The following is a 21112-nucleotide window of genomic DNA, read 5'->3' on the forward strand; positions in this document are numbered from 1 at the left end:
TTTCTTCTATCACATACTCTCCCAAAATCTGTCACCAACTTCCTCAATCCCTCCTCTGATCCTGCCACAAGTGCAGTGTCGTCCACAAACAACAGCTGGCTCACCTCCCACTTTTCTCCATTTTCTTTAACCATCTCCAATCCCTCACCCACTACCCTTGCATTTACCTCTCGCACTACCCCATCCATGTATAAGCTGAACAGCCAGGGCAACATAACGCATCCTTGACGAAGTCCCACCTTTACCTCGAACCACTCACTCTCTCCATTTCTAATCCTGACACAAGCTCTACTGCTCTCATAAAATCTCTTGACAGCTCCCAGAAGCTTTCCTCCTATCCCGTATATCTGCATAACCTCCCACAGTGCCTTTCTGTCTACCCTATCGTAAGCCTTTTCCAGATCCATAAAAGCCCAAAAAACATCATTCCCCTTTCCTATAGCTTTCTCACATATCTGTCATACCACAAAGATCTGGTCTACACAACCTCTACCCATCCTAAATCCACACTGTTCCTCACCAATTACTCCCTCTCTTCCTCTCCTAATCCTCTCAATCAAGATCCTCCCATAAGCCTTCCCAACTACACTTAAAAAGCTAATCCCTCTGAAACTACTATATTCACACTTGTCCCCTTTTCCCTTATAAAGTGGAACTATACAGGCACTCCTCCAGTCCTCCTGCACTCTACCCTCTCTCCAGCAAACATTAAATAACCTCATCAACCAGTCCACCATCACTGTACCTCCTTTTTTCAGACATTCTGCATGGCATCCATTCAGACCAGGTGCCTTACCTGCTTTCATCATCTTAACAACTGCCTTCACTTCATCCTTCCTTATTTCTCCTCCATTTTCCTCACTCATCACTTTCATTTTCTTAGCATTTCCCACTACAGCTATCTTTCCCTCCCTATCCTCCTTCACATTTAGCAACTCCCTAAAATATTCTGCCCATCTTCCCCTTACTGCCTTCTCTTCCATTATCATCTCTCCATCTGCACCTTTTACCTTTTCTTCTCTACTTGATTCGCCTCCTCTTCCTCTCTTAACCTCTTCACTCTGTGGGACATCGCATGTCTGGCAGCATTAGCTGCCCGACGTGCGATGTTGCGTCATAATAATCGCATTATAAAAAATAAAGTCAGTGCTCAATCGTTCGTTCTCTTTCACCTGTGTATTTTGATAACCATAGAAAATTGATGAAGCCAGTTTAGAGAGAATGGAGATTATGTAGGTACGACTACAATAAATATAATCAAGATGCCGACATCGGCATCATCGAGTACCCACTTGCTCCTCATACCGCCTATGTAGGCATCACCATATGGAAGTGGTTAATTTCTTTCCAAAACATCTTTTTATTACTTTCAAAATTTTCTGTCATACTCTTACCCCATTTCACATCTGCTCTCCTCTTTGCCTCCTTTACCTTTTGCTTTACTTCTCTTTTCTTTTCTTTGTACCTCTCATATGACTACCTCGTCCTATTTTGTAACCAATCTGTGAAAGCTTGCTTCTTCTCTTCTACAACCCTCTTTGTTTCCTCATCCCACCATTCACTACCCTTCCTTCTATTTCCTCCTGCCCTTCTTTTTCCACACACCATCTTTGCACACTTTGTGACTCTCTCCTTGAACCATCCCCATTCCTCCTCCACACCTAGCTCTACTCTATCCTTCACTCCCTCCCACTCCTCCTTCAGCTTCTTTTTGTACTCCTTCTCCTTTTCCTTTTCATTCAAAGAGTTCACTCTAAGAACCTCCATACCTTTCTATTTTCTTTATATTCTTTTTGGTACTGGGTGACCACAATGTCGCCGTATACCCTAGTCCAGGCCTTATCAATGTAACCAATATTTTTTTTTATCATGTCTTCGTCCAAGTATGCAAATGCCACTTTTACTGATCTTAGCAAGTTGTAAGCCTCTCCAACAAATTTGTTAATCTGTTTGTCATAGGACAAGTCATTTGTGATAATTACCCCCAAATCTTTTTCGGATCCTGCCTTCTTTACCTCATTGGTTCCAATTGTATATTTTCCTAATATTCTGTTTTTGCTTTTTCCAAACTCCATTATGCTACACTTCTTAGTACCGTATTTTTCGGTATATGACCTGCAGCTTTTTGCCCCAGAAAGGGGCCAAAATTTGGGGGTGCGGGTGATATAAAGGTGCGGGTTATCTGTGGATTCTGGTTAGAAATTGCCCTCTTACGCAGTCAAAAAAAAAATTGAACGATTAGTTTAGCTGGGTGCCCTCTCGGATCGGGGATTTGCGGGGGGACCGACCGGGTTCGTCGTATGAAAGTTGATTAATGTCATAATACAGCGCACACGATTGAGACAAACGACAAAGAGAAGGTAGGATTTGTCAGTATCTTACCCACTTTACATGCTCTTGTTATTAATAAAGGCATTATCACAAATAAAACAGGCCTAACTAAACAGCATGAACATATAATACAACACTGACTGGTACCAACACCAACATTGTGTGTCGCGATCAAACAAAAACAAGCGGGCGGCCATTTTCGCAATTACAAATTACAAACTGTACCTGATTCCTTAATGCTAAATTTATGCATTACATGTGGGTCGTTCAAGCATGGAAGAAAATTAAAGAATCGACTATTCAGAACGGTTTCCGTAAATCAGAAATGTGCCATCCTGCAATGTTCGATGCATGCTACAACTCGGAAAAGGAATCGGATGAATCCGAAATCGAAATGGAAACGGATGAGGTCACTGCATCAGAATTGGCCGATTTATACCACAACCTCTTCCATGACGATACAGAGGATGAGGAATTCGATGGCTTCGTGAGCGATGATACGCCTTCATAAACATTGACTGTCGTCTGTGATCACTTTTTTTTTTTCTAATAACGATGTGCTCCATTGACTCTGTTCATAACAGTTCAGTAATGTGCTCTATTATTGTTCTATTCTATTGAAAACTAACCATTGGAAATTGTTTGGTTTAATAATTAATTACCAGTCTTTGTATGGCATTTATAAACCAATTGATTGATTAATTACCGGTAAACAATCAAACAGGGTTTTATGGCATTATTTACACAAATTTATTAAGGTTCTTTGTAATATATATATATAAGTGCAATAAAATATATTGAAATGTAATTTGTTGGTTATTCTTCATCTTCATCACAATCAGAAATAAATAGGACTGGAGGAATGCTGGTATCATGATCATGAATCGCAATGCCACGTCTTCGACCCATCCCAAAGGCATCGTAAGATCAGTTGCACACTTTCGAGATCACCCCTCTTTCATCGAAGCTACCACTACATCTAGTGGCAGCTTCAGAAACCAAATTGTGAGGTTGTGTACGTACGTGTCGGCCTTTGACGTGTGATGAATCCTGAAAAGCAAGATATCACCAAGAAACCTGCCAATATCGGAAAACATATATCTTTTTTTATAAATCACATAAGCATTGATGAAACAGAAAATTTAGAAAAAAGCCTCAGCTTTCAAATTACTTTGATCACCACATCAACGGCCGGCCGTAACAACAACTGCCGTGAGCTGTGCCTGTGGCCACCCATGCATGGGTAGTATACATCGTCGGATCTACACTGCCGTGCACGCCATATGACTGCAGGTCATACAGCGGTGCGGGTCTTGTGTGGATTTTCACTAAGGTGTAAGGGGGTGCGGGTCATATAACGGTGCGGGCTATAGTCCGAAAAATACGGTACACGAGATTCTTGGGAATGTATCCCTTGCACAAATGGAAAGTTACTTGTAGTTATAAAGACAAATGTACACATAAATTCCTTCTATAGTAGAAAAGTTAACCTCAATCAAAATCATGGTTTTAAATTGAAAACTGCTACAACCTCATCTATTTTTCTAACATCTTGCATAAATATTGTCATATGCAAGAAGTACTAACTCACCCATTTCTCTAACATCTTCTGAAGCACCATTGTTTATATCAGGACCAGTAATGAGTTCCTCTTCAACAATAGTGTCCTTTTCCTTCACTTCAAGATCTAGTAGACTTTCACACCGTAGTCTTTCAGCATATTCTTTACTATCGAAGCTCGTAGCAACTTTATATTTCAGCTGACGCTGTAAATTGTTGGGAGTAAAGATTATTATACCACCAGTGTAAGTACATACAATACATACATGGAGAAAGAGAGCCTTATAAAGGGGTGTGGCAAACTCAAAGCATACACCCACCCATCACCCATATAAAACCCATTCACCTGATCCTCTCATTATTGCACCATATGGATGAAGTGTTATCCCTGTCCCTGACCACAGGAATTATGTGTGAATGGAAAGAACACTGCCATATAAGTAGTGAAGCAAATTTAAAGAAAAGAACCAGAGTTTATGGTGAGAACCCAATGATACAATGTACCTAAAATCTAAGAAAGAATTTAAAGCCAAATTACTAAGTTACTGATATTATAGCTACTCACATTTTCATTCATTTCCAGTTGTGGCCTATATGGGTAATGCTGGTAGAACCTATAATTCCGTACAATTTTTTTCCGCATACGGCAAGGGCCTTCAGTGGCATCTAATACCCACTTATCAAGATGGGATCCTTTTAGTGGACCCCAAACACCTCTCTCTCTCAAAAGCTCTCTTTCTTGTCTCTGCCATTCTTCCCACATATAGTTCTGTATATGCAATTGTTTCTGAAACATAAAAGATTATTTTCATCCTCTTTTATACATACCTACTTAATGACAAATATATTACTTTTTATCTCTGTTCACACTCTTACACACTACTTAATTTTCTCCATTCACTATTACTATACATATTGTTTCTACATACATATATCAAGGGTTTTTTCCCCTTTATATATATATATATATATATATATATATATATATATATGTATATTCAAGTTGTTTTCTTGTTCTTACAAATAGTTCCAAATTAACAAGTATCCAACCTGTATATGCTGTTTATGTTGAAGATCAACCAAGTCCTTGATGATAGAAATATGAGTAAATGTTGCCATCTGCACATCTGCCATTGGTAGGTTAACTTTCCTGGTGGCAATACTGTCCTCACGTCTACTTTTGCTCCTTGATGCTAATCTAGTTAACCCTCCTGTGACTTTTTGAAGCTTCTGAATGACCATAACCATAAAAATGTGTATTTTTTGTGTGTGGGCAAATATATATATATATATCAAAATAAGACAACTTATCACATGCTATATATATATACAATGCAAGTAGATTAACACATTTAGGTAAATCAGGTAAATACAAAAACAAATATGAATATATAAACAAATTAACATGTATATTCAAATCCACAGCAAATACATATAGACATAATGAGATGAATTATCACAACTAGTACACCACAACCAGATGTAAAAAATCAGGTATATTAATGAAATATATAAAATATAGAGACAAGAATGGTGATGTCTAATTTCATCAGTACACAGAAGTGAAGTATGAATAAAACCAACAAAAGATGATTAAGAAAACTCCATTCAGAAATAAAATTTTCCAGGTGGAAGGACACATAAAAGGAATCAAATTGACAGTATATGAAATGTATTTAAAGAATGTGTATGATCCAGACAAATTATTAATATGTGTCTGGTAATAAGACACTAGAATAATCTTTATCCTGTCATGAATAACTTGCCATGTGTTATTACAAACATCCAAGTCACTTTGAGAACCACCCACATCCACATGTCACAAACATAATTAAAAAATATATGCAAGACTTCAAAATAAAGTATAATCCCATTATGAACATTTCCATAAATCAAGATGAATACCTAGAAAGTTAAGGGTCTATGGTACAGAACTTACATTAGTGACAGTTTGGATTTGTGTAGGGATTTCCCAAGGGAGGCGGTATGACTGCTTCTTTTCACCTTCCAAGAAATTGCTCCAAAGTCTCTGAGCAGCTTCATTAACCAACTCCCTCACACTATCAAGCTCAGGGGCTTTATTTGCTCCGCTAGCTGCTAAGGTGATCTTGAATACCTGCAAGAAACAAGTGCCCAGTTTGGAGAAGTGGTCAAAGATGTTCCATTGTACCTTCAGTAATGGTACTTTGTTCTAGAATTTTTTTGGGGCCAAATGTGTTGGTCATGAACTCATTTTTATATTTACATTTTTTCTAGATGTATATATACAAAGTAAAGGCATAAGAGGGTCTAGGAGTTTTCCAACCAGTACCCTAAGATTTGGGTCTTTTAATGTGCGTGGATGGGGTACAGATGAGAGTAAAAGGGAGGAGATAGGTAGTATGTTTGTGAGAAGAAAGATGGATGTGTTGGCTTTAAGTGAAACTAAGTTGAAAGGGAGGGGCAAGTGTGAGTTTGAGAGTGTAGTTGGGAGGTTCTTAGAAGTGAAGAGAGGACGAGGGAGAGAAGGGGTGGCTATACTAGTAAGTGAAGAGATAGGTAAACTTGTAGTGGAGTGGAAGGAGGTTTCTTCAAGGTTAATGTGGATGAAGGTGAAACTGGGAAAGGAGATGTGGGTTTTTGTAAGTGCATATGGGCCTGGTAGTGAGAAGAGTGTAGAAGGGAGGATGGATTTAAATGAGTGCATAGAGGTATTAGGGAGGAACGTCAATGTAGTGGTATTGGGAGACCTTAATGCTAGGGTAGGAAATGAACCAATAGAGTGGTTGGGAAATGTGGAGTTCCAGGAAAGAATCGTAGTGGAGAGTTGATGGTGACGTGTCTAGAGAGTTGATGATAGCAAATACAGTCAAATCTCAATTAACACGAGGGTTACGTTCCTGGAGACGTCGTATTAATCAAAGTCACATTAGTTAAACATATTTTTCCCATAGGAAATAATGGTAATGGGGGGGTTCGGTTCCTGGACACTGGGAAAGTCTTGTCTATTTTGTGATTTTGTTACTCTGAACTTTAACAAACATATTATTAATACATTTGTAGGTTACAACACATTACTAATACATTTGTAGGTTACAAAAACACACATTCTTTGTATTTATTTGTAGTACACAGTTATTTATTCTATGTGTGCACTCATCACCAGCCGCTCTCATCACCAGCCACTCTCCGCCTCACTTGCCTCTTCCTCCGACTCCCGGGCAGTCGTAGAACAGAAAACGAAAATTTACAATCTCTACTAAATTATTCATTTCTCTGTAACAATTTTTCAAGATTTTATGACTTATAATCATGGTCCATACATTTAAAAATTAGTTTACCATTAATTGTGGGTTGGTGACACCGTTTTTTTTGTTTGTTTTTTTTGTGTGTTGAACAGAAAATGAGAGTTTACAATCTCTAAATTACTCATTTCTCTTTAACAATTTTTCAAGCTTTTACGACTTATAACTACGGGTTCATACATTTAAAAATTAGTTTACCATTAATTGTGGGTTGGTGACACCATTTTCTTTTTTGTTTTGGTGTAGAACAGAAAATGAGAGTTTACAATCTCTAACTAAATTATTCATTTCTCTGTAACAATTATTCATTTCTCTGTAACTTGTACACAGACACTTCCACTCACAGTGCAGGCTAGCTTCAGACTGAGATCAAAACAGAGAGCAGGAGACTGACCGCGTGGAGGCCCTCTCTCTCAGTGCTCTTACGGCCAAATTCAAATCATGTTAAATCAAAATTGTTGTGTTATCTAAAAAATTCCTTAAAAATTAACTTTTGTTAAATTGAGAGTTGACTGTACAGTGTTTCAGAAGAAAGTCAAGCATAAGTACGCATGGAAGAGGGTGGTGGATGGAAGGGTGGTACATAGAGCGTTAATGGACTATGTAGTGGTAGATAGGAGTATGATAAGAAGAGTTAAGGATATACATGTTCTAAGGGAAGAGAGTGGGGGAATATCAGATCATTTTTTGGTGGAAGATAAGTTGAGAGTGGAGAATAGATGGAGAAAGAGGAAAAGGACAAAAGGTAGGGAGGTGCTTAGAGTGAACTGCTTAAATGAGAAGGATAAGGAGTACAAGAACCTGAGAGAGGAGAGGGAGGGAGTGAAGGATAGAGTAGAGCTAGGAGTGCAGGAGGAATGGGGATGGTTCAAAGAGGGAGTCAAAAGCTTTGCAAAGATGGTGTGTGGAACAAGAAGGACGGGAGGAAATACAAGGAAGGGTAGTGAGTGGTGGGATGAGGAAACAAAGAAGGTTGTAGAAGAGAAGAAGCAAGCTTTCACAGATTGGTTGCAAAATAGGATGAGGGAGTCATATGTGAGGTACAAAGAAAAGAGAAGTAAAGCACAAGATAAAGGAGGCAAAGAGGAGAGCACATGTGAAATGGGATAAGAGTATGACAGAAAATATTGAAAGTAATAAAGATGTTTTACACATACATACATATACCAAGGCTTTTTCCCCCTTACAAGGGAGGTAGCCAAAAAAGGAAAAGGCATAAAAACATTCCCAACCATTCCATCCCTGAATACACTCCACACCCCTCCACCCTCCCTCTTATCTTAGCACCTCCCGGATGATGGGTCATCCCTGCACCCTGTCCACTGCCCTGGGTCAAAAGCAGTGTCACAAGACACAGCACATCCACAGCAAGGCCGCTTCATTAAATCGGCGACCCCCCCTCTGTCCCCCCATGCATAAAAGGAGAAGACGGGGAGAAATCCCTTCGGGCTGCGTCAAATTTTGCTCACACATACTACCTCACCCCCCATCCCCCCGTCCATTCCACCTCATGCATCACAACATCCTCCATATACAACCATTCTCTATTCACCCCTGTCTTCTGTCCTCTCCCGTCCTTCCTCAACAAACATTCCCCTCTTCCCCAAAGCCCTCTTCACCCCGTCCATCCATCTCATCCTAGGACGTCTCCTAATGTTCACTCCCTCCACATCTCCCTTCCATACCTCTTTTACTAGTCTTTCTTCACTCATTCTTTCCTTGTGTCCAAACCATCCTAATACTCTTTCATCAACCCTATCTCCCAACTCCCTTTCCACCACTGTTTTCCTCCTCACCTCCTCATTTCTCATTCTATCCAGCCTAGTAACCCTCATCATACTTCTCAGACACCTCATCTCAAACACATTCAAACTCCTTCTCTCTTCCTCTCTTATGTTCCATGTTTCTGCCCCATATAGTGCTGTTGGCACAATCACTCCTTCGTATAGTCTCCTCTTAGCATCCATTCCCAAATGTCTATTCCTCATTACACACCTTCAATCCACCAAGGCATTTACTCGCTTCTCTCAATCTACATTCTACCTCCACCTTCACTCCACCTTTTCCTGCCACATTTGCACCCAAGTATCTAAAACTATCTACTTCCTCCAGTCGCTCTCCCTTAATGCTCACTTCCAGTCTACTGCCACTTTCACCCCTTGTACATCTCATCACCTTACTTTTACCCACATTTATCTTCAGCTTTCTTCTATCACATACTCTCCCAAACTCTGTCACCAACTTCCTCAATCCCTCCTCCGATCCTGCCACAAGCGCAGTGTCGTCTGCAAACAACAGCTAGCTCACCTCCCACTTTTCTCCATTTTCTTTAACCATCTCCAGTCCCTGACCCACTTCCCTTGCATTTACCTCTCACACTACCCCATCCATGTATAAGCTGAACAGCCAGGGTGACATAACGCATCCTTGACGAAGTCCCACCTATACCTCGAACAACTCACTCTCTCCATTTCTAATCCTGACACAAGCTCTACTACTCTCATAAAAACTCTTGACAGCTCCTAGAAGCTTTCCTCCTATCCCGTATATCTGCATAACCTCCCACAGTGCCTTTCTGTCTACCCTATCGTAAGCCTTTTCCAGATCCATAAAAGCCAAAAAAACATCCTTCCCCTTTCCTATAGCTTTCTCACATATCTGTCTTACCACAAAAATCTGATCTACATAACCTCTACCTGTCCTAAATCCACACTGTTCCCCACCAATTACTCCCTCTGTTCCTCTCCTAATCCTCTCAATCAAGATCCTCCCATAAGCCTTCCCAACTACACTTAACAAGAAAAAGTAAAGATGTTTTGGAAAGAAATTAAGAGAGGAAGAGGAGGCGAATCAAGTAGAGAAGAAAAGGTAAAAGGTGTAAATGGATAGGTAATAATGGAAGAGAAGGCAGTAAGAGGAAGATGGGCAGAGTATTTTAGAGAGTTACTAAATGTGAAGGAGGATAGGGAGGGAAAGATAGTTGAAGTGGGAAGTGCTAAGAAAATTACCATGATGAGTGAGGAAAATGGAGGAGAAATAAGGAAGAATGAAGTGAAGGCAGTTGTTAAGATGATGAAAGCAGGTAAGGCACCTATGTTGGATATTGTTGTTGGGTTGGATGGATGCCATGCAGAATGTCTGAAAAAAGGAGGTACAGTGATGGTGGACTGGCTGGTGAGGTTATTTAACATTTGTTTGAAAGAGAGTAGAGTGCCGGAGGACTGGGGAAGTGCCTGTATATTTCCACTTTACAAGGGAAAAGGGGACAAGTGTGAGTATAGTAGTTTCAGAGGGATTAGCTTTTTAAGCATAGTTGGGAAGGCTTATGGGAGGATCTTGATTGAGAGGAGGAACAAAGGGAGTAATTGGTGAGGAACAGTGTGGATTTAGGACAGGTAGAGGTTGCGTAGATCAGATTTTTGTGGTAAGACATATATGTGAGAAAGCTATAGGAAAAAGTAAGGATGATTTTTGGGCTTTTATGGATCTGGAAAAGGTTTATGACAGGGTAGACAGGAAGGCATTGTGGGAGGTTTTGCAGATATATGGGATAGGAGGAAAGCTTTTAGGAGCTGTCAAGAGTTTTTTAGAGAGTAGTAGAGCATGTGTCAGGATTAGAAATGGAGAGAGTGAGTGGTTCAAGGTAAAGGTGGGACTTCATCAGGGATGTGTTATGTCGCCCTGGCTGTTCAACTTATACATGGATGGGGTAGTGCGAGAAGTAAATGCAAGGGTGGTGGGTTGGGGATTGGAGATGGTTAAAGAAAATAGAGAAAAGTGGGAGATGAGCCAGCTGTTGTTTGCAGACAACACTGCACTTGTGGCAGGATCAGAGGAGGGATTGAGGAAGTTGGTGACAGATTTTGGGAGAGTATGTGAAAGAAGGAAGTTGAAGATAAATGTGGGTAAATGCAAAGTGATGAGATGTACAAGGGGTGAAAGTGGCAGCAGACTGGAAGTGAGCATTAAGGGAGAGCGATTGGAGGAAGTGGATAGTTTTAGATACTTGGGTGCAAATGTGGCAGGAAAGGGAGTGGAGGTAGAATGTAGATTGAGAGAAGCGGGTAAATGCCTTGGATTAAAAAGTGTAATGAGAAATAGACATTTGGGAATGGATGCTAAGAGGAGATTGTATGAAGAAGTGATTGTGCCAACAGCACTGTATGGGGCAGAAACATGGAACAGAAGAGAGGAAGAGAGAAAGAGTTTGAATGTGTTTGAGATGAGGTGTCTGAGAAGTATGATAGGGGTTACTAGGCTGGATAGAGTGAGAAATGAGGAGGTGAGGAGAACAGAGTTGGAAAGGGAGTTGGGAGATAGGGTTGATGAAAGAGTATTGGGATGGTTGGGGTGAAGGGGGCTTTGGGGAAGAGGGGAATGTCTGTTGAGGAAGGACGGGAGAGGACAGAAGACGGGTGAATGGAGAATGGTTGTATATGGATGATGTTGTGATTGCATGAGGTGGAATGGGCGGGTGGATGGGGGGTGAGGTAGTATGTGTGAGCAAAATTTGACGCAGCCTGAAGGGATTTCTCCCCGTCCTCTCATTTTATGCAATGGGGGGACGGAGAGGGGGGTCGCCGATTTAATGAAGCGGCCTTGCTGTGGATGTGCTGTGTCTTGCGACACTGCTTCTGACCCAGGGCAGTGGACAAGGTGCAGGGATGACCCGTCATTCAGGAGGTGCTAAGATAAGAGGGAGGGTGGAGGGGTGTGGAGTGTATTCAGGGATGGAATGGGTGGGAATGATTTTATGCCTTTTTCTTTTTGGCTACCCCCCTTGTAAGGGGGAAAAAGCCTTGGTATATGTATGTATGTATGTATGGACACATGGATAGAATGAGTGAAGAAAGACTAGTAAAAGAAGTATGGAAGGCAGATGTGGAGGGAGTGAACATGAGGGGGCGACCTAGGATGAGATGGATGGATGGGGGCTTTGGGGAAGCGGGGAATGTCTGATGAGGAAGGACAGGAGAGGACAGAAGACAGGGGTGAATGGAGAATGGTTGTATATGGATGAAGTTGTGATGCATGAGGTTGGGTGGGGGATGGGGGGGTGAGGTAGTATGTGTGAGAAAAATTTGACACAGCCCGAAGGGATTTCTCCCTGTCTTCTTCTTTACTGCATGAGGGGACGGAGAGGGTGGGGTTGCCGAATTAATGAAGTGGCCTTGCTGTGGATATGCTGTGTCTTGCGACACTACTTCTGACCCAGGGCAGTGGACAAGATACAGGGATGACCTGTCATCCAGGAGGTGTCAAGATAAGAGGGAGGGTAGGGGTGGAGGGGAGTGGAGTGTATTGGGGGTGGGATGGGTGGGAATGATTTTTATGACTTTTTTGGGGGGGCTACCTCCCTTGTAAGGGGGAAAAAGCCTTGGTATATATACAAAGCCCTTCCTCCCCCTTACCAGGGAGGTAGCCAAAGTCAAAAGGCATATATCCACCCCAACCCACTTCATCCCCAATACACTCCACTCCTAATCATCATCCTCTCCTCCCTCTCATCTTGACTCCTCATGGATGATGAGTTATCCCTGCATCCCGTTCACTGCCTTAGGTCAGAAGCAATGTAGCAAGACACAGCAAAGCTGGTTCACTTAATTTGCAACCCCCCCCCCTCTGCCCCCCTCATGTAGAAAAATAGAGGATGGGGAAAAATCCCTTAAGACTGCATCAAAATATCATTCACACATGACCAAATATTGTAACAATATACAAAGGAGTCAAAGATAATCCAACAAACTATATACCAGTATCCCTTACAAGCACATTAGCAAAAATATACGAAAAAGTTATTAAAAATAAATGGATTAAACACTTGGAAGAGAACAAAATACTAAATCCTAAACAATTTGGTTTTAGAAGTGGAAAATCATGTACCACAAACTTAATATGCTTTTACTCAAGATTAATAGAAGTAATACAAGAAAGAGATGGATGGGCAGATTGTGCTTTCTTGGACTTAGAAAAGGCTTTTGACAAAGTACCACACAATAAGCTAATAAGAAAAATCTAAATAATAGGTGGAATACAAGGAAAATTATTGGAATGGATGAAAGATTTCTTGAATGGAAGAGATGATAAGTGGATTCCCACAAGGCTCCAATAATGTTTGCTATTTATATAAATAATATGGATGAAGGTGAGGAATGAACTTCTTTACAGATGATGCGAAACTACTCAAGAGAGTAAGTACAGAGGGAGACTGCAAATCTTTTCAAGAAGACCTAGACAAACTCTGGAAATGGAGTCAGAAGTGCGAGGTGAACTTCAACATCAAGAGATGTAGCATAATGGAATTTGGAAAAAGCAAAAATAGAATATCATGTCAATATAAAATTGGTCCAAAGGAAGTGAAAAAGTAAACACAGAAAGGGACCAAGGAGTAACTATCTCAAATGACATGACACCAGACAAACATGTCAACAAATTAGTAGGAGAAACTTTCAACTTATTAAGATCGATGAAAGTAGCCTTTGACTACATGGATGAAGAAATGGTTAAGAAAATACTAGTTACACTGATAAGACCAAAATTGGAATACACTGCGACACTATGGTCACCTAGTTAAAAAGAATATGAAAAAACTAGAAAGAATTCAAAGAGCAGCAACAAAGATGGTGCCAACATTCTCTAATTTGACATACGAACAAAGATTGGATAAACTAAATCTACCAACCCTGGAACAAAGAGAAAGGTGATTTGCTAACCATCTACAGAATTAGGAAAGGGATGGAAATTCTTGATAGAGATGACTTACTAAAGTGGGATTGAAGAAAAACAAGAGGGCATGAGAAGAAACTTAAGAAAGAAAATTACAGAAGAGATCTGAAAAAGAATAGCTTCCCACACAGAGTGATAGATTTCTGGAACAATCTGAATGAGGAAACAGTGAGTGCTAAAACTATACATGACTTTAAGAACAAATTGGATGCAGAAAGATACAAAAGCAGGTCACTACTAGCATAGCTCTCTTTCCCCCACCATCCCCCACCTGCTCCCTCCCTTGCATCACAGTATTATCTATACATAGCTGTTCTCCACTCACCCCTATCTCCCACCTTCTCACTTCCATGCTCAATAAACATACCCATCCTGATTTATGGTTTTACTATATATGAGTACACATACATACATTCATACATGCATACATATGCATTCATCTATTTAAATACCAAGGACTTTTTACCCTTTATAATGGAGGTAACCAAGTCAAGGCACGCACCCATTCCCACCCCTTCCACTCCCATCCACCACCCTTATTTTCATCTTATCTAAGATAATACATTCATATGTTTACTAAAAGGCCTTTCCCTTCTTATAAAGAGGCTGGCCAAGTTGAAGTATACACCGACCCAACATCCATCCTACATCCTCTCAAAACCTGTTCACTGCCCCACCCATCTTACCTAAGGGATGAAGGGTCATTGATAATGCAGCAAAACACAATAATTCTACAGCAGGCCCAAACAAATGGCACTAATTCACCCCCAGCTCTTCATTATATGGTATCAACTTTTCTCGTTCATTTGAAATAAGCTATGGCAAAGACAAGAGCGTCCCTATGAGACTTTGACAAATGAGAAAATTAATCTTTTCAATACCATTAAGCAAATGGCACTATGATAAAGTCAAATAAGAATAAGATCAATAAAATGTTGAATATTCAGGAGGGTTAGTTATCAGGCCAATAATTTTAAAGAGATTGTGGAGCATCAGAGGTGAGAACAATATGTTAGGTTGGAAGAAGTGGGAAAGGTTAAATGTGAATCTCTTATTCGAGATGTAGACAAAAGGCTAAATGTGGTAATTGTTATCTGAAGAAAACACTGCATTACTTCATGGAAGGCATGCACAATGCAAATGCCCTAGGAAATTACCTCTATGATTATGAGATATTACTCAAATGTGACTGATGAGACTGATGATGTGTTTGAGTTGTGTAAGAACAATAGGAATGGATCATTTCTAGTGAAAATAAAGTTTAAGGTTCAAGCCATAGGAAATAAAGTAATTAATAAGTCTTATACAAATAGAGACTAAAGCAATATATCTACCAATATTGAAGAAATCTAGTTAAGTTTAAGTCACAAGCTATAGCAAATGCAGTAATCTGCAAGTTTCTGAAGTTAGCAGGAAGAGATAAGCAAAACATACATACATACATATACCAAGGTTTTTTCCCCCTTACAAGGGAGGTAGCCAAAAAGAAAAAGGCATAAAACCATTCCCACTCATTCCATCCCTAAATACGCTCCACTCCCCTCCACCCTCCTTCTTATCTTATCACTTCCTGGATGATGGGTCATCCCTGCACCTTGTCCAGTGCCCTGGGTCAGAGGCAGTGTTGCAAGACACAGCATATCCACAGCAAGGCCGCTTCATTAAATCGGTGACCCCCCCTCTCCGTCCCCCCATGCAGAAAAGGAGAGGATGGGGAGAAATACCTTCGGGCGGCGTCAAATTTTTCTCACACATACTACCTCACCCCCCATCCCCCCTGCCCATTCCACCTCATGCATCACATCATCATCCATACACAGTCATTCTCCATTCATTCCTGTCTTCTGTCCTCTCCCGTCCTTCCTCATCAGACATTCCCCTCTTCCCCAAAGCCCCCTTCACCCCATCCATCTATCTCATCCTAGGACGTCCCCTCATGTTCACTCCCTCCACATCTGCCTTCCATACCTCTTTTACTAGTCTTTCTTCACTCATTCTTTCCATGTGTCCAAACCATCCCAATACTCTTTCATCAACCCTATCTCCCAACTCCCTTACCACCCCCGGTTTCCTTCTCACCACCTCATTTCTCACACTATCCAGCCTAGTAACCCCATGCATTTACCTCTCGCACCACCCCATCCATGTATAAGTTGAACAGCCAGGGCGACAATCACATCCCTGACGATGCCCCACCTTTACCTCGAACCACTCACTCTCTCCATTTCTAATCCTGACACATGCTCTACTACTCTCTAAAAAACTCTTGACAGCTCCTAGAAGCTTTCCTCCTATCCCGTATATCTGCAAAACCTCCCACAGTGCCTTCCTGTCTACCCTGTCATAAGCCTTTTCCAGATTCATAAAAGCCCAAAAAACATCCTTTCCCTTTCCTATAGCTTTCTCACATATGTCTTACCACAAAAATCTGATCTACACAACCTCTACCTGTCCTAAATCCACACTGTTCCTCACCAATTACTCCCTTTGTTCCTCTCCTAATCCTCTCAATCAAGCTAATCCCACTGAAACTACTACACTCACACTTGTCCCCTTTTATAAGCAAAGATAAGCAAAACAAATGGACTAAAACCATTAAATCTACCAACATTGAAGAATCAAAGAAAGAGGTGAATTGATTATAATGCTTAGGTCACTCTGACATCCCACCTACCACACATTCAATTTTCATTTTCAGTTTCCTTTCACTCAATGTTAACAATATAAAAAAGTACAGTACCTCTTCAATAGCAGGCTTTTTGGTGATGTACAGCTCTTCCCATACTCTGGTTGCTGCTGTTGCCATTAGGTTGTGGCTTTGAGTTGCCAATGCTTCTGCCTCTGTTGTTGGATTGTTGGTATTTGGATTGACATGCCACACAGTTCGTCCACTTGAATCAGTACTACAGAAAGCCAACGTAAATCCAATTAATCATATGCAGAGATTTTACAAAACCTATCTATTCCAATTCAAGCACAGGTATGTTGCCATAGCAAACTAACAAAACTATAATGACATTTCCAATCAATCTGTTGCCTTAGATCTCTTCCAGGAAACCCAGAGTCCACAACAGTCACTGAATTGGCCCCTTAGTCACTCAAGAGAGAAAAACGGTCTTGATGTCTGGGTATAGCTAGGATGGGGCAGTGTAATATGAGGTGCTGTCTATTTTGTGTGATGGTTGTATCTGGGCCCGTTTGTTTTTAGGGCTATATGTTGGTACTGTCCTAGTGCTGGATGACGACCTAAACAGTCATCCAAATGTGGTTCTTGCTTCTCTTGAGAAGAATTTTTCTGTTTTAAGCATTTTAAGCATTTGTTTTAAGATCTGAGTGTGAATGTATTTACCTAGTTGTATTTACCTAATTGTATTTTACAGGACTAGAGCTATGCTCGTTTTAACCCATTTTTGTATCTCTCCACATCCAGTTTGCTTTTGAATTTGTGTATAGTTCTGGCATTAACTGTTTCACTGTTCAATTTGTTCCAGACATCAATCACTCTATGTGGGAAACTGTTCTTTTTCAGATCTCTTCTGTAGCTGTCTTTCTTTAGTTTCTTTGTGCCCTCTTGTTTCTCTTTGGTCCCATTCTAATAGATCATCTCTATCAAGAACTTCCATTCCTTTCATAATTCTGAAAATGGTCAACAAGTCGCCTCTCTCCCTTCTCTGCTCTAACGTTGTCAGTTGTAATTTCTCCAATCTTTGTTCGTATGTCAAATTTGATAGTGTAGGTGCCATCTTAGTCACTGCTCTTTGGATTCTTTCTAATTTCTTTGTGTTTTTCTTTGTGCTAGGTGCCCACAATGATATAGCATATTCTAGTTTCGGTCTTATCAATGTAACAATTAATTTCTTAACCATCTCTTCATCAATGTAGTCGAATGCCACCTTCATTGATCTTAACAAATTGTAAGTCTCTCCAAATATCTTCTTTACATTTTTGTCTGGTGTCAAGTCACTTGAGATGATTATTCCTAGGTCCCTCTCTGAGTTAACTTTCTTTACTTCTTTGTCTCCCATCATATATTTTCCCGAAACTCATTTTTAACTTTTCCGAACTCCATTATCCTACATTTCTTGATATTGAAATTCATTTCGTATTTCTGACTCCATTCCCATACTTTATGTAGGTCATCTTGTAACGATTTGCAATCTTCTTCCGGGTTTTTGTATGGATGTGCTTTGCAGTGTCAGTGGTAGGCTGCTGTAGTATTAATAGTATTTCTTTTTTTTTTCACTTGTATGTTGTAATGAGATGTTGGGTTGAAGGCTTTTGCATACACCTGTGTACCTATCATTTTCATTTGATGTTCTACAGGAAGGATTTTGGATTTGTGTAGGTGTTCACTTGGGGTGATTTTGGTGCACCCTGTTATTATCCTCAATGCATTATTTCCTATGATTTATTGGGTGTCTATGTTTATTTTCTTATTTGTTGGGAACCATGCTGTAGAAGTATTGTTGAGTGTTGTCCTCAAGAATTTTTATAGTCTGTGATTTAAGTTTGTTTCTACTGCTGAGAGCCAATGTTTGCAACTGATTTGAGTATGTTTATTTTCTTGTTGATTTTCCCTATCAGATATTTGATATGTGGGCATTCGCAATTGACCTGTTCACTCGTGACTTTTTAATGTATTTCATTTCCTACACATCTTAACTCACCTGATTTTCATGTCTGCTGTCAGCTGTAGTAAACAGTATGTCAGGCATGCTACAAACTCGGGCTCATGATTTCCAGCTCCAAAAACTACACTCCTGTAAAACATTTTCATTAAGAAGAGGCACATCATACAAGACATGGAATGAGGTTATAAAGGATGACCTTAGGGTCAGGGGGTAAACAAAGATTTCTATTGACAGAGCAGCAGGGAAACCTACCTACAAATAAGGATTACAAAGGATTACAAAGGCGGAGCATGCCAACAGGAGACTTATTGGTCCATATCTAGGTCGGATGCAAAAAAAAATCATAATAATAATAATTGAATAAATAAAAACTATAATAATGTAAATAAATAAAATACATAAATAAATGCATAGGTATAAATAAATGATAAACCAACAGGTAAATAGTAAATAATAATAAATTGACAAATGACTAATAATGAGAATCAAACTGACCAATGATACCAAAACAAAAACAAATAATATAAAATATATTATAATCATTACAGCATCTTGCTTAGGTGTTTATCTAAACGATTCTTAAAGCTTCGAAATGAACTATATTGCACTACCTCTGCAGGAAGTTTATTCCATTCATTAACTACACGGTTGGCAAAGATGTTTCTACCCACTTCCAAATTGAATCTATTTCCGGACAGTTTGAGACCATTGTTTCTTATCTGATTCTCATTCCGTGTGAAAATTTTGTCACTTTTGATGTTATCAATTCCCTTTAGAATTCTAAATACATGTATCAAGTCACCTTGGAGTCTATGCTTTTTTAGGGAAAACAGATTCACATGTTTTAGTCGATTTTCGTACGATTTATTTTTGATACTTGGAATCAGTTTTGTGGCTTGCTGCTGTACTTTTCCAGTCTGTCAATGTCTTTAATGAGATTCAGCGACCATACAGAAACAGCATATTCCAAATGTGGACGAACATATACCAAAGGTTTTTCCCCCCCTTACAAGGGAGGTAGCCAAAAAACAAAGGTATAAAAACCATTCCCACCCATTCCATCCCCAATACACTCCACTCCCCTCCACCCTCTACCCTCCCTCTTATCTTGGCACCTCCTGGATGATGGGTTATCCCTGCACCTTGTCCAGTGCCCTGGGTCAGAGGCAGTGTCACAAGACACAGCACATCCACAGCAAGGCCACTTCATTAATTCGGCAAGCCCTCACTCTCCGTCCCCTCATGCAGAAAAGGAGAAGACGGGGAGAAATACCTTTGGGCGGCGTCAAATTTTTCTCACACATACTACCTCACCCCCCATCACCCCACCCATTCCACCTCATGCGTCACAAAATCATCCATATACAACCATTTTCCATTCACCCGTCTTCTGTCCTCTCCCGTCCTTCCTCAACAGACATTCCCCTCTTCCCCAAAGCCCCTTTCACCCCATCCATCCATCTCATCCTAGGTTGCCCCCTCATGTTCACTCCCTCCACATCTGCCTTCCATACCTCTTTTACTAATCTCTCTTCACTCATTCTTTCCATGTGTCCAAACCATCCCAATACTCTTTCATCAACCCGATCTCCCAACTCCCTTTCCAGCCCCATTCTCCTCCTCACCTCCTCATTTCTCACTCTATCCAGCCTAGTAACCCCGATCATACTTCTCAGACACCTCATCTCAAACACATTCAAACTCTTTCTCTCTTCCTCTCTTATGTTCCATGTTTCTGCCCCATATAGTGCTGTTGGCACAATCACTCTTTCATACAATCTCCTCTTCGCATCCATTCCTAAATGTCTACCGTATATTTCCGTGTATAAGACGACCTTTGTATAAGACGAGGCACAAAATTAGAGCAAATTTTTATGAATTTATCTCATATCGGTAGTATAAGGCGACTGCTAAATTACAAAAGCATTAGTGTATCAAACCTACCGTACAAAGACAATTGTTTTGATTACGTTTATCAGCTGTTTTTTTTCGCTTTTTCTCTTTTCTTTCTCATTACTTAACTGTATCCTTATACCAGAGAAATCTTACTGTATGCTTTTAAATTCAAAATAAATGAAATAAAGCAAATCATGTATCATGATTTTCTGAGAACACACGTCAACTAACAAAAACGATTTATTTACGTTCCTGGTTCGACGTTTAAAGATAACGTTAGGTATCAATGGAACGAGTGGATGACGAATGGAGAGAAGTCATTTACAAAAGGTGGAGCTATGCGTAGTGCATCACTTGATGTTCTCTGCGAGTTTGTTATTAAAGCTTGGGAAAGTGTAAAGGTCGAAAGTATCATAAAATCTATTAAAAAATTTGGAATCTAATGCCATGGATGGCACTGAAGATGATTTATTGTATGAAAGTGATGACGAAGCCGAAGTCGACTCACCGGAACCGGACTGGAATCCCTACGATGACGGCATATTTGAGGAATCTTGTGATATGTTCGAACAACTTTTCGAAACAGAGTGATGATTGTGACGAGTTTGAAGGGTTTTATATAAATAAATAAATAAAGTTTTATAATGTTTTAAGTTTTGAATGTAATGTAATTTTATTGAAAAT

The 21112-nt window shown here is 40.1% G+C and overlaps 1 protein-coding gene across 5 annotated transcripts in view; it reads right to left on the bottom strand.

The window, feature by feature from the left end:
• Positions 1–21112, bottom strand: part of bchs (WD repeat and FYVE domain containing 3 bchs) — a 404566-nt gene that overhangs the window by 148179 nt on the left and 235275 nt on the right. For all 5 annotated transcript variants that reach the window (XM_076187465.1, XM_076187467.1, XM_076187468.1 and 2 more), the window contains exons 38-43: positions 18569–18661; positions 16642–16804; positions 5831–6007; positions 4942–5121; positions 4457–4678; positions 3923–4097 (exon numbers count right to left, since the gene is read on the bottom strand). In XM_076187465.1, coding sequence (XP_076043580.1) covers positions 3923–4097; positions 4457–4678; positions 4942–5121; positions 5831–6007; positions 16642–16804; positions 18569–18661 — 1010 coding nt within the window. The remainder of the gene's footprint in view (positions 1–3922; positions 4098–4456; positions 4679–4941; positions 5122–5830; positions 6008–16641; positions 16805–18568; positions 18662–21112) is intronic.

Source organism: Oratosquilla oratoria, chromosome 6 (genome assembly GCF_046742065.1).
Source record: "Oratosquilla oratoria isolate Oo_2021 chromosome 6, ASM4674206v1, whole genome shotgun sequence".
In the NCBI taxonomy this organism is placed as follows: Eukaryota; Metazoa; Arthropoda; class Malacostraca; order Stomatopoda; family Squillidae; genus Oratosquilla; species Oratosquilla oratoria.